The sequence below is a fragment of the Arctopsyche grandis genome, chromosome 12 (assembly GCF_051622035.1).
Source record: "Arctopsyche grandis isolate Sample6627 chromosome 12, ASM5162203v2, whole genome shotgun sequence".
NCBI classification, from domain to species: domain Eukaryota; kingdom Metazoa; phylum Arthropoda; class Insecta; order Trichoptera; family Hydropsychidae; genus Arctopsyche; species Arctopsyche grandis.
Window position 1 is genome coordinate 3,136,285 of NC_135366.1, and position 13,007 is coordinate 3,149,291.

Genomic DNA, 13,007 nt, shown 5'->3' on the forward strand with positions numbered 1-13,007 from the left:
ATGCAACACAAGACCCGCTGTTGAGACAACTTTCTCCAGCACAACCGGACAAACAACGACGCCATCGAGTCAACAGACTCCAACACATCAAGATTCCCACAAAATCACACACATCGCTAACACTCACCGGAGAGCCATGTAGGAATCTCGTCGTCGTCATCGTCATCGAAACCTTCGAGAATATTCCGCAACAACAAAATACATCGAGCGGAACAGCATCAAGCATTCCAGAAAATTCGACGCCTCGACGAAAACAAAATTCCTCTCGTACGCGTCAATAACCACTTCCATCAAGCATTCCAGAAAATTCGACGCCTCGACGAAAACAAAATTCCTTTCGTACGCATCAATAAACTAAATGCTCATACGACCACTTCCATCAAGCATTCCAGAAAATTCGACGCCTCGACGAAAACAAAATTCCTTTCGTACGCGTCAATAACCACTTCCACCAAGCATTCCAGAAACACTATAAAAGGAGGTACAACGCAAACAACGCCAGTCGACCCACAACAGCAAGCGTCGACACACAGCACCAGACCAGTCGACCCACAGCAGCAAGCGTCGACACACAGCAGCAGACCAGTCAACATACAGCTCCTGACCAGCCACCACTACACTACGCGGACTTGGAAGATCAACCAGCCGGACGAGCCAGCAACACACTGCCGTATCCAGAGACCTTCCGTACATAGCTGAATGCTGAGCCAGCGACACTCTACCATATCCAGAGACCGCTGAACGACATACTTTTGCCCACAAATACCATACCTTTGTACAACCATAGGCAAACAATAAAACTTTATAAAACTAGCACAACAGTGTTTCGTTAGGCCGGGATACGGTCAACACACATGTAACCCGCCTACATTGGTACTAATCCGACGTGATCTACGCAACCTTCTGATCATCCAACAGCGCTGTCAACACACATCGCTACCCCGCCTACATTGGTGACCCCATCTTTGAACCACACAACAGTGTTTCGTTAGGCCGGGATACGGTCAACACATCGTACCCCGCCTACAAGGTTAAAAAAAATCACGCCTAAAAAAATCTTTTTCATAATAAAAATTGAAAAAGGAACTGATAAGTTCCAAAACGTTACAGTTGTTGGTTACTTGAACTAAAACTGAAACATTAATAAATAGCAAAATATTTTATTACTTCTAGTCAAATTTCAAAACAGGAAAACCATCAAAGGTTTATTGGAAACATCAACATGCTTTTGTGTTTTACTTTATAATCCAAGTAGCTTATAATTGTAGAAGTACCAACAAATGTTAAATTTATTTCATAAAATTATTTCACCTTTTCGAATTTATAAATACATAAAATAGATAAAAAATTTAAATTATAAAAATGTACATTGAAAAATCGATGTTTTCTTTTATATGAAAAAATCGGTTCGGTGATTATTCGGCACGAAACGATCTCGTGGCACTAAAATCTCGATCACCGAGCATCTGGCACCCAAAAATTCCATCCATCGAGAGTTAACCATTCGAACTATTATATGTATAATATTGTGGCGGCTCGCTTATACGACATAGTCGAGTTTGGTTGCCTTCCTGTGAGTGGGGACCAACTCGGCTGGGTTCGGAAAGCCGCTACTCACTCTGCCTTCAGCTGTCATAAATAAAACACTTGCGTTAACATGCCAGTCGTCTCATTCGTTCATCCCCCATAATATTAACGAAAACTCGAATGCTAGATATTCTGTATTCACGATTTTCGTGGCATTGTCTGTTATGTGTGCGATCGCAATATGCGAAAAAATCCATAAAGTTCGTATGATATTAAAAAATGATGACATGAATTTACGGTTCAGTGATTTGCCGCAAAAAGCGATCTATTGCAAGTCACTAAAATTTCGATCACGGAACATCTGACATTCAAAAAGTCTATCAATCGAAAGCTAACCACGCGAAATATTGTAGTAACGTGAACTCGTGTGCTAGATGTTCCGTGATCGAGATTTTAGTTACTTGCGCGAGATCTCTTTTTTCGGAACAATCCGTTTACAGAAATTACATTACTAATCAAATAGGGAATTTTAATGATAAAATACGTAGAAACATTTATAGCGTTCATGCATATCAGATATGTTAAATGCGTCGAATTTCTGGCCGGTTCAATAAAGATATTTTAGAAAAGACAACCTAAAGAATTTGCATTCGACACATGGTCATCGTTTGAGTCGTCAATGCCTCCGTTTTGTTTATCAATCCACAGAAGAAACCGAATCTACTATTCCAGTAGAGCGGCGACTGTGTCGTCCGTCGGTTGTGTTCGAGCGGGAGCGTGTTGTTGTGGGCGTGTCGTTGTCGGGAGATCCGATGGCTTCGATCCCGTTGCCCCGCGTGCTCCACCCTCGCAAGACCAGCCTGGAGGTGCAGCGGGAACAATTCGAGAAGTTCCAGGTGAGTCACCGCCGACGATCTTCGCAATCTTCACACCCCCGCACGCCCCCTTCTAAATTTTGCGCTAATTCTCGCGACAAACGTCAAAGCGGCACAACTGTCAGTGCACTTCCTCGCACCGGAAGTCCCCTAGATTGGGATCCCCTCGACTTCCGGTCGTTCCCCCATCGACCGACAACGTGTCGACAGTCGACTCCTCGCACGACCTTCTCGCTACGCACGACCCATTCGTTGTACTCTGAATTCGGCGAACGTCACGTCTTGAATACATTTACATCCGATTCTAAACGATTTGTCATTTTTTTCTATGAACAAATCGTCCCACATTGTGCATTTGATGTCAAAGTGAAACAATACCACAACAATGTATACCGTACCGATAGTTTCGACACGGTTTTTGTTTTTTTTAGTACAATTGGTGACTTTGAGACACTTATGAATGTGAAATACGAAATGCTACGGTTTCTATTTGTACTGTTTTTTAACAATAAACGATCCGATATGATGTATTCTTTAAATGTGAGTGGGTTTTTGGTTTAAGATGTGTGAGCCTGAACCCTTAAGAAACCCACGCAGTCAATGAAGTCTTACACAATTACTCTTATACGGAAATAATAATGGGCTTTTTCGATTTTGTTAAAGTTTCACATTTGAAGGAGAAATAAATACGCTTTATAAATCATAATTCGAATAATTGTACAGTAAAATTATCGTTAATCGTTATAATTAAGGGAGGGATACTCATTAGGGCAATGACAAATACACGTTCCAACAGTGCTGAATGCAAGAAAGCAAAAAAAAAAGTTTTTGTTACGAATTTAACAATAACCATAAACAGGTTCGGCTCGAGGCTATATTGTTTTCAGGCAGATTGGTTTTCAGCGCCCCCCCTTTAATTTTTAAAAAAAAATAAATTTTATAAAATATATAAAACAAATAAAATATTTCATTTACACATTTATATTCAAAATAAGCACGTTTCATGTTCGATATATAACGTTGTTAATTTATTGTAGATATAATGAAAACTTCCTGCAGATAAAAAAAAAACTTATTTAAGAGCAGTTTATATTTTTTAAAGTTTCTTCATGAGTAATTTATTAGGTTTCAAAAAGTTTATCATACTGGAATTCTATTATTGGTCTATTTCATCAAAAATCGTATTACAGTAGAAGATTGCTTCATCGATAGTAATGCTTTCCATGAATTAGCTGTATTTTAGATAGAGATACGTATACTTATGTATAATACAATGTATTGAATGTATGTATGCTCATACGTAAGTTTTCCAAGAAATTCAATCGTATCGATTCTTCTTTTGTGTTTCTTTTATGTTTTCCTCAAGTTATCAGGTGCACTACAGTAATCGATTACAACGCGTTTAATTATGCTTGTTGTCTGCATCCAGTAACACAATTGTGCAATATGAGTTATGTATGCACATGCGTGTGTTATACAACGGTGCATTCCTGTGTACAATTCATTTCTCAGACATCATAAATAACAATATTTTTCTATTGATTTATCTCTACCGTTAAAAAGTGATAGGATCATATTATTACATACATATAGTAAGTAAGCGTTTGACAATAGTGATGCTTAGTATTCATGTGTATGCATCGACACAATGGCCTGATGCAAACTATTTTTTTTTTATTATTATTTATAGATTTTTTAACAATTATTTTCAGCATTTTGTACACCTATTGTACGATGTAACTGAATATTAATTAAATTAATATAATTGGCATTTATTATCTTTAAAAAAAGAGGTAAGATTTAATTGTAAAAAAATAACATCAAAGTAAGGGGTATCCACGTTTAAAAAGTTGATTGAATTACAAATAAAACACTGATAAAGGTCTGTTCATACTTAACAGCACTGCACGGCTTCAGCACTGCACGACTCCGTTTCAAATATGTCATTTTATAACATTTCTATTCATATCTATCTACACGTCGCGGTCACGTCACGTTCACAGCACTTTGGCCGAGTGCAAGGCAAAATCGGCTTACTTATACGCAATATTGCTTACTTCGTATTGTCAAGTACTTGCAATATGAATGCATACACGTGCATTCGTAGCTACGCGTCAGAATACAAGTTAGCAAAAATGTTTCGACGTTTATCGAACGAAAAATTATGTATAATCGCGTTGTTGTTGGAAGAAGAAGCTCAAGAAGGCAATAAAAAAGCACGGAGGCGTTTTGATGTGCATCCCATGTTAAAAAATAGAAAAACCGAAGGAGAGTTTTGGACACTGTATAAGGAGCTTGTGGATGATGGACAATTTTTTTTTAAATATTTGCGCCAAAACCATGTCGAAAGATTGAACAGCTGTCAATTGTCACTATCGATAATTGGTCCAAAACAGCAAAGCGGCAGACTCATGGCACATAATTCGCGTGTATATCTCCACGATGGCCAAAAAGACGGATACGATACGTTGACGGATGTTGCTGTAAGGTATGAACAGGAAATGTCGGCTACTGCTGTAAGCCTGCCGTGGCGTAAACGTGACGGTTGATATGAACATACCCATGCAAAATGTACCAAAGAATACTTTTCGTACGGCCGGATACCTGCTGAAGTCGGTACGCGCTGACTAGGTATGAACAGACCTTAATAGGTTTTGATAATGGTTGTGGCTATTTGCAAGTACTATATCTGCGAATTATTGGCTATTTGCAGGTAGTATATCTGCGACAGGCGCAAAGCCTTCTGCGCATGCGCGTGAACTGTCACTGTCAGCGTACCTGCAAATAGCCACAACCTTTGATGATTTCTTTTCAAAGTTCAAAATAAATTTTGGTAAACGGACAATTTCGCACATGGCGATCACGCACACGTCAATCTTCGCCACGAAAATCGCGAATAAGGGATATCTGGCACTCAAATTCTCGCGTGTATGACTATCGGTGGGTGGAATTTTCGAGTGCCATAAATTATTTAGTTTGTTCTGCATAACACAGTGCCAGTGTGGTGAATGTCACCTTGCTTGGTTAGATTTATCATTGAATGCATCATGATAGCGTCGGTTATAGCTTTGATCTGGAATAGATTGTTCAAAACAAATCAAAACATTTACCTTATCTTATCTATTTCGATTGTATTCTATTATTATATAAATTTAATTATCATTCTTGTTTCGATCATTATTCAAGATCGTCGTTTTTCAGGCTTTTAAAAGAAAACTGTAAAAAGACAAGATGAAAACTAAAACTGATTTAAAAACTCATTTTTTGAACGTATTTGCCCGCGTTAAATACTTTTTTGCAAAATATAAACCGGTTAAATTTACCAAGTTTCCGATTCAATGTGCGCCCGAACGCATTTTTTTCGCCACAGAAGAGTATTCCAGAACCAGTAGGTTTTTAGCTCAACGTCATATTTAATTTTTTGTAAGTATAAAATGTTAATATGTTAATATATTTTATTTTTATAAAAAATATATATATATATATATATATATATATATATATATATATATATATATATATATATATATATATATATATATATATATATATATATATATATATATATATATATATATATATATATATATATATATATATATATATATATATAATATAATATGTAATATAAAAGTTCTTATCATAAAACCTTGTCTATTGATTCCGACTTTTATCTTTAATTAATTTTTATATGGTGTATTTTTTGTTTCATTTTAAAAATGCTTGGAAATTTATAAAACAAAACATGTTTTATATACATTTTCATAAATTTGATCTCACATATGTTCCATCTAATAATGACTCACCCGTGCATACTTTACTGACCGCTCACGATTCTGAGAAATATTCCCACACATTTTACCCAAATTTTTGCATGTTTACTAATTCTGCTTCCTTTTCCCTTTTAATACCACTAATATTTACTATATATATATATATATACTTATATCTCCATTAAGCATGTGTTATTTTTCTAGGTTGAGAACTTCTGAGCATGCAATTTAACACTAACCTCCAAGTTGAACTCGAAGACGACTAACTTTCAGACAATAATCTTCTAACTTTCTCCATTAACACTCTTTTAACACCTACTTCGGTTTACCTGCGCGTTTTTGTGTGTGTGTGTGTGTGATGTAAAGATAAGCAAGACGTATAAATTGCATATCGTGCAAATATTATTACTCCGGTTGGTTTCAGTGACGTACATTTGATAAAAGTAGTTTTTTGTTTGTGTATCTGACATTTTCGATCGTTGAAGAGTTTTCAATTTGTATGCATTCAAGATGGCGGCGATGGAAAAACGATTTCAACAAATGGTAAGGAAATGAGATTTTTTAAAATTATGTGTGTGTGTGTGCTCGTCCTTAGTCTATTGCTGGTTTTAATTATTGGTTTATAGTAGATTTAGTTTAGTACCAATAGTCGTTCATGTTTATTTTATTTCGATAAATATAAATGAATACAGAAATGCTTAAGTAACATTTCTGTATGTCTACATTTTAAATATTGAGATTTGGTATTTTGTATGTACAATTATTGGCCTCTAAGATTTCAAAGTTTAATAATAAATACCGAGAACCTCTTGTGCCTGGATGGTGCTCCTGTTTACTATTAACTGATAGAAATATATTATTTTGTCAATTGATGTTAATCAATTGACGTCACACAAGGGGCCAATAACTATAGCGTTACCCCTACAACTCCTTTGCTAAGTAAATACATACACAATGCCGGCACAGCACATAAGTATACATATATACATATACATAGCCAGCAGTTTGGCTTAGTGATAGCGTATATATTTAGCATCACTGAGGTCATAGGTTCGTGTCCTCGCCACTGCTGGTTAGATTTGGGGGTTTTGTGACTCCAAATCGATCGTTTCTCTATCAGAGTTTGCCAATTTTATCTGATCATTGCTGAAACGGTTCCTGAAAATTGGTATTAAAAAATCTAATCCTGTTGTCACAAAAATCTGCCTGTGTATAATTTGTATTAATTATACACAGTAATCTGAAATCCATAGATGTCACTATGATTATTATTTCTGATTAATTGTTATATTCTATATATTCTGATTGTATATGTATGTATTACTGTATTTCTGATTTCTGATTGTTTATGTATTTCATTAACGTACACCCGTCGCATTGGAGCAAATCTGTAATGGCGAGTGTGTATTGATTTGTGACAGTAAAATAAAATAAAATAAAATAAAATATATACTATTGGCGCCTATGACCTTTTGAAATGAATAAAAAGCTGAGCGCCAATGGCCTATGCTTAAACCTTTTGATCCCAAGCTATTTTGAGAGATATGTATGTATGTATATGCGAAAAATCCCAAGGGAATTTTTCGAACAAAGGTGTAGTCTTCATTTTATTATTTATCTTTGCTAATATTCAACTATCGGTGTTTTTTGTTATTTCATCTCTGTGATAGTAAAGTATAAATAAATGAAAATAAAAATTAATGAATACTAAAATTTAGTTATGAAAATAATAATTTTTGAGTTTAAATGTTGAACGACTTTTGAAGTAATACTGAATATTATTTATAAATAGAATTTCAATATTCATATTCAAAGAATGTCAAAAATACTAAAATTTTGTTTTTGTTTATCCTACAAGTCGATAGTGTGTGAAAATCGCGAATACGGAATATTTGGCACTCGTGTTCTCGTTAGTATGATTTTGGCTGCCAGATGTTCCGTTATAGAGATTTTAGTGACTTTTAGGCGAGCGCTTTGTGACCATTAATCACCGAACCAATCAATTATATTATCACTTTGATTAAAAATACATATATCCATAGAAAAGTCAATCTGATTTTTTTTGGGGGGGGAGGGGGGGTGTCCCGGTTTGACTTGCATGAAATCTGACCTATTCATAGGTAGATTTTGATTTCGACCTTCGGATTTTGTCGGACATTGGCCCTTTAGATTATCCGGAAATTGTCATGCGGACGGTAATATACCACGATCTTTGTTCCGGCAGTAAATATTTGTTTACAAACATGAAACGAGACAATAATAGATGGCCAAGAGTTGTCAGACAGGCTGTCATTTGTGGAGAGCGACCGAACCGAGTATGTAACACGACACGTTTATGACGAGCTTGATTAGTATTACGCTCGGTTGAGTAACGTTACGCTAGCCAGTTCACTTTCTTCCAGTGAGCTAGTTGTTTAGTTGGAAACTTGTTGCCGAGTGTGGAAAATGTCCCCTCGAAAAGTGGCGAACGTTTGGTCACCTCGGTCGTTTGCGTGCGTTGCGCCGGAAGTGGCAGCTTACGGCACATCCGGTGGCGCGACCCGCAGCATCCTGACATCTTGCCAGACGAATCTGTAAAAATAATCTCCGACGCGCCAGTTGTATGTAAACAAATCTCATTGAATGCTGCATTTCAAGTTCGCCATGGTCTAATTTTAGCTGGTATGTATGTTTGATGGTTCGGTGATTATTGGTCACAAAGAGCTCGCCCAAAAGTCTAAAATCTCTATAACGGACCATCTGCCAGCCGAAAAGTCCATCATACTAACGATAACTATCATACTGTAGCATATGCTAAAAGGAGCCGCCGTTATAATTGGTTATCGAGGATTATCTCCAGGCTTAAGAGGGCTGTACACCCGAAACCTTAATGTTGTTACCGTTCCTTTCTTCGATATATATATTGAGTGAATGCGACAATATGTATCAATATATATATTGAGTGAATGCGACAGTTGCGCTTCGACCAGATAAAACGTGTTTTAAATTGACAAAATCGAGGTTTCGTATTCTACTATTTTCTCCTCCAAAACTGGACCAATTTTTAAAAAAAATTCATCATCGGTATGAGAAAGATATTTTCTGTGCATCTATCGGCGTATTTTTTTTAAAATCGACCGTTAAATAACCACGCTAGACTCTTTTCGTGGGTGTAAAAAAGAGGCGATTTTATAGATGTTTGGCGGCTCCTAGCTCCTATAAAAAATAATTAATCAAAAAAATAAAACGATAGATGCACCCCAATGGTGGATATCCATAGCATATTAAAAAATAATTTCTCTAGTGCCATAATTGAGGTAGGAAGAAGTATAGTACGTTTGTATGGACAAGGCGCTGCTGTCCAGCCCTCTTAAGTGCTGTCGGCTAACAATGGAGCGATGCGGTGCAAACGATCGACAATCGTCAAACAGACTGAACCACAGATTAACGACACGTGTACTTTATGCGTGCGCACTGCTCGCACTTACACTAAGCGAAATCTACCCGAAGTCCCGACATACCTACCCTGTATACGTTTTGTGCTTCTAATACTTTAGTTCCGAATTTTGCCTTATTAAACTCGCCAGAAAGATCCAACTCAATTTTAATAATTGCATCTGTGCACATTGAAAGGTTACTCGTCATCTGATGTGCAATCTATCATTCGTGAAGTCGAGAATTGAGTTTACAACAGCCATCCAGTTTATCTGTGGTTCAGTCTGTCTGGCGCTTGTCGATCGCTTGCACCAAACCCCAATGGAGACCCCCTAATTGACTTAGTGGTCGGTAACGGCACTCCCGCTAGAGTTCTCAGAACTGACTCAGACTGCATATCTGGTACGTGACTATAACAATAGGTAAACAAACGTGTCGAGGAAGATGCACTGAGCGACCTGTTTTATAAGCAGGTACTTAGGCCATACCAAGGAATTCTGGACGGAGCACTGGCAGTGCGTGGATCTCCTTAATCACATCACGATCGCATATAAATGCCCAATAAATGCTGTGAAGCGACTTTGGCTTTTAATTTGGATCCTCCACCCACTCGTACGCAACAATACAAACGAGAACTCGAGTGCCAAATATTCCATATTCGCGATTTTCATGGCAAAAATTGTCTTTTGGGCGATCGTGATGTGATTAATAATCCAATTACCGTGTATGATGCTAGTTGAATGTCAGTCTCCTTCCAGTATATTGTATAAAAAGTAAGATACATAAATGCAAGATTGTATATTGCCAGCAGTATAGCTCAGTGGTTGTGTTTATGTTTAGCACCAAGAGATTATTCGGTTCGATCCCAGGCTAATCTTTAATATACTGTTGGATGTTTGTGAGTCCAAGTCGATTGTTTCTTATGAGAGTTCGCGAATTTTACCCTTTTAAACGAAAACAAAAAATAGTGTGGCCAGAAACTATCCCAATAAACATGTTTCAATAGAAAATACTTAAAATTTCATTAAAAATCCCAAATTAAAATACGTACTTTTGACTTTTGATTTGAGCTGGACGACTACTTAGAGAGATTTGAAAGCTGAAAAGTACTGCAAATGAAGGATAAAATACCCGATTATAGATTCCAATATTCATTTTGAACAGCAAATTGAGAGATTTTGAGACATCGACCGAACAACACGAAACTATAGAAAAATCGCGCGATTTAAAAAACACATCTCCGAATCTCGAGCCAATCAACATTTTTTATTATCAGATTCGTGATTACTGGGCATAGATATATAAGAATAGTCATATCTCGTCTCTGAACCAAAAAAAAGTCGTCATTTGTCGAACAGTGTTATTGGTACACTTTTAGTAAACCTAGTAAAAGTGTACTAATGGCACGGATCCTCTACGAAAATTGTTGGTAATTCCGGTTTCACACAATTGGTGTCCGATTTCGCATTGTTTCTTGTGTTCGAAATGATGTGTGGACTACAACTTGCCTTCCTAAAATTGTATTATCACAGCAATAGAAAATTATTTCATTTGAAATGAGTCAAAAAATTTCGGATTGTCTTCTGAAAGGAACAGTTTTTTTTTTTATATATGAATCAGTTCATGAAATGTAATTTATGATCCAGCAGAATAATTTAACATTTTGAGTAAACGCTCTCAAATTAATACTCTCCATTCAAATCTCATAATGAATGGAGAGTATTAGTAGATACGCTCTGCTAGTTTATATATGTATGTATGTATGTATTATACAATCTACTAGCGAAAGTGCCCAGCTCCGCTTCGTCGAAAATTCAATATACAGACATGTTTGGATTTAATTGTTCTCTGCTAATATTTTCCTTATAAATATTCTATGTAAGTACTTCTAAGCTCTTCGTATTTAAATTTATACATAAATTTGTACTTAAATTCAACAGCATACTATACGAACGGAAAAAATTGAGCGTGTCAATTCTCTCGTCGGTTTGTTTTCGAAATTGAAGTGTTGTCGCCTCAATTTTCTTTCAATTATTTTGTTATTCAGCGTCACTGATAATTTTATTGCACATATGTATGTATCTTAGCATTCTTTCAATTTGACGATTGTTGAACTCATGCACATGTTTTTCGGGCGTAGACCACTATTAGGGATTGCAATACCGGTATACCGGTAAATCGGCAAAATTTCACCATCGATAAACACCGGTTAATTTACCGGTAATTAGCGGAAACTATTTTATCGCGAATTAAGCACATATACACGCATTTAATACCATGATAATACATTAAAAACATTACAAATGTCGTATTCTGCATTAGATTGTCTGGAATTTGTCTATTTTCAGTACTAAATGTGGCATTTTTAAATTGATAAATTCACTGGCAACACAAACCAACCAAATTGTAATAAATGCGATCAGACGGTTGTTTCAATTGGTTTGGTGATTATTCCGCAAAAAGCGATCTTGCGCACGTCACTAAAATGTCGATCACGAAACACCTGGCACCCAAATACTCCATCAATCGAAAGCTACCCATGCGAAATATTGTACTAACGAGAACTCCAGTGCCGTGATATTCCGTATTCGTGATTTTTGTAGCAACGATTGTCGTGTGCGAGATCGCTTTTTGCGGAATAATCCGTTTACCGTTTCAATTATGATCGAAACATTTAAATGTTCCAAACTGTAAAAAAATAAATATATGGGTTATAAATAAAAAAATATTATTTATTGTTACGAATTTACTTTAATGAATTTATATGTCAGTATTTACCTGAGATTTATTTTTAATCAAAACCGGTAAACTGGTAATGGTAGATATTATGGTTTACAGGTAAATGAAATTTGGCGTTAAATTACAATGACTAATCCGAAAGATAATATTTCTTTCCCTCTCATGTTTATTATTGAAATATGTAGGTGAACCACACGTTGGTATAGTAAAAGATTTAAATGTTGTAAACATTTATTAAATAAATATATATCGGAGACATTGATTTTTAAATGATTTTTATTATTACGAAATTATGTTCACAATACATCTTATATCTTTTTTAATAGCTACTGATCTACTGATCATTTTCTATTTTACAATTTAATTTAATTTGGTTAGTAATCATAGTATTATATTATTCTAATGTTAATGTACAGCATAATAGGAAAAACAGAGCTCAAAAACCTATTGTTTTGAGACATGCCCACTTTTTAGGATTCATAATTCTCTGAAGTTGTATGCGCAATAATTGGATTGCTAAATTGAAATATGTATTTCGTGTTTGATGTTCGTTTCCTTCCTTCAGATTAGTCAAGCGGACGCTTGGAGTAAATATTTAATGTCATTTCGACTAATGGAAACCAGTCACTAAGGGAAATTTGTTGTTTTAGTGGTGTGACATCATTTCCGAGTCAAATAG

The 13,007-nt window shown here is 35.8% G+C and overlaps 1 protein-coding gene across 3 annotated transcripts in view; it reads left to right on the forward strand.

Moving 5' to 3' along the window:
• Positions 1 to 2,226: 2,226 nt before the first annotated feature.
• LOC143919935 (huntingtin-interacting protein 1-like) overlaps positions 2,227 to 13,007 on the forward strand; it is a 33,244-nt gene continuing 22,463 nt past the window's right edge. For 2 of the 3 annotated variants that reach the window (XM_077442536.1, XM_077442534.1), the window contains exon 1: positions 2,261 to 2,423. In XM_077442536.1, coding sequence (XP_077298662.1) covers positions 2,340 to 2,423 — 84 coding nt within the window. In that variant the 5' untranslated portion in view covers positions 2,261 to 2,339. Of the gene's footprint in view, positions 2,424 to 6,379; positions 6,719 to 13,007 lie in introns of all 3 variants that reach the window. The other variant, XM_077442535.1, reaches the window with a different exon arrangement.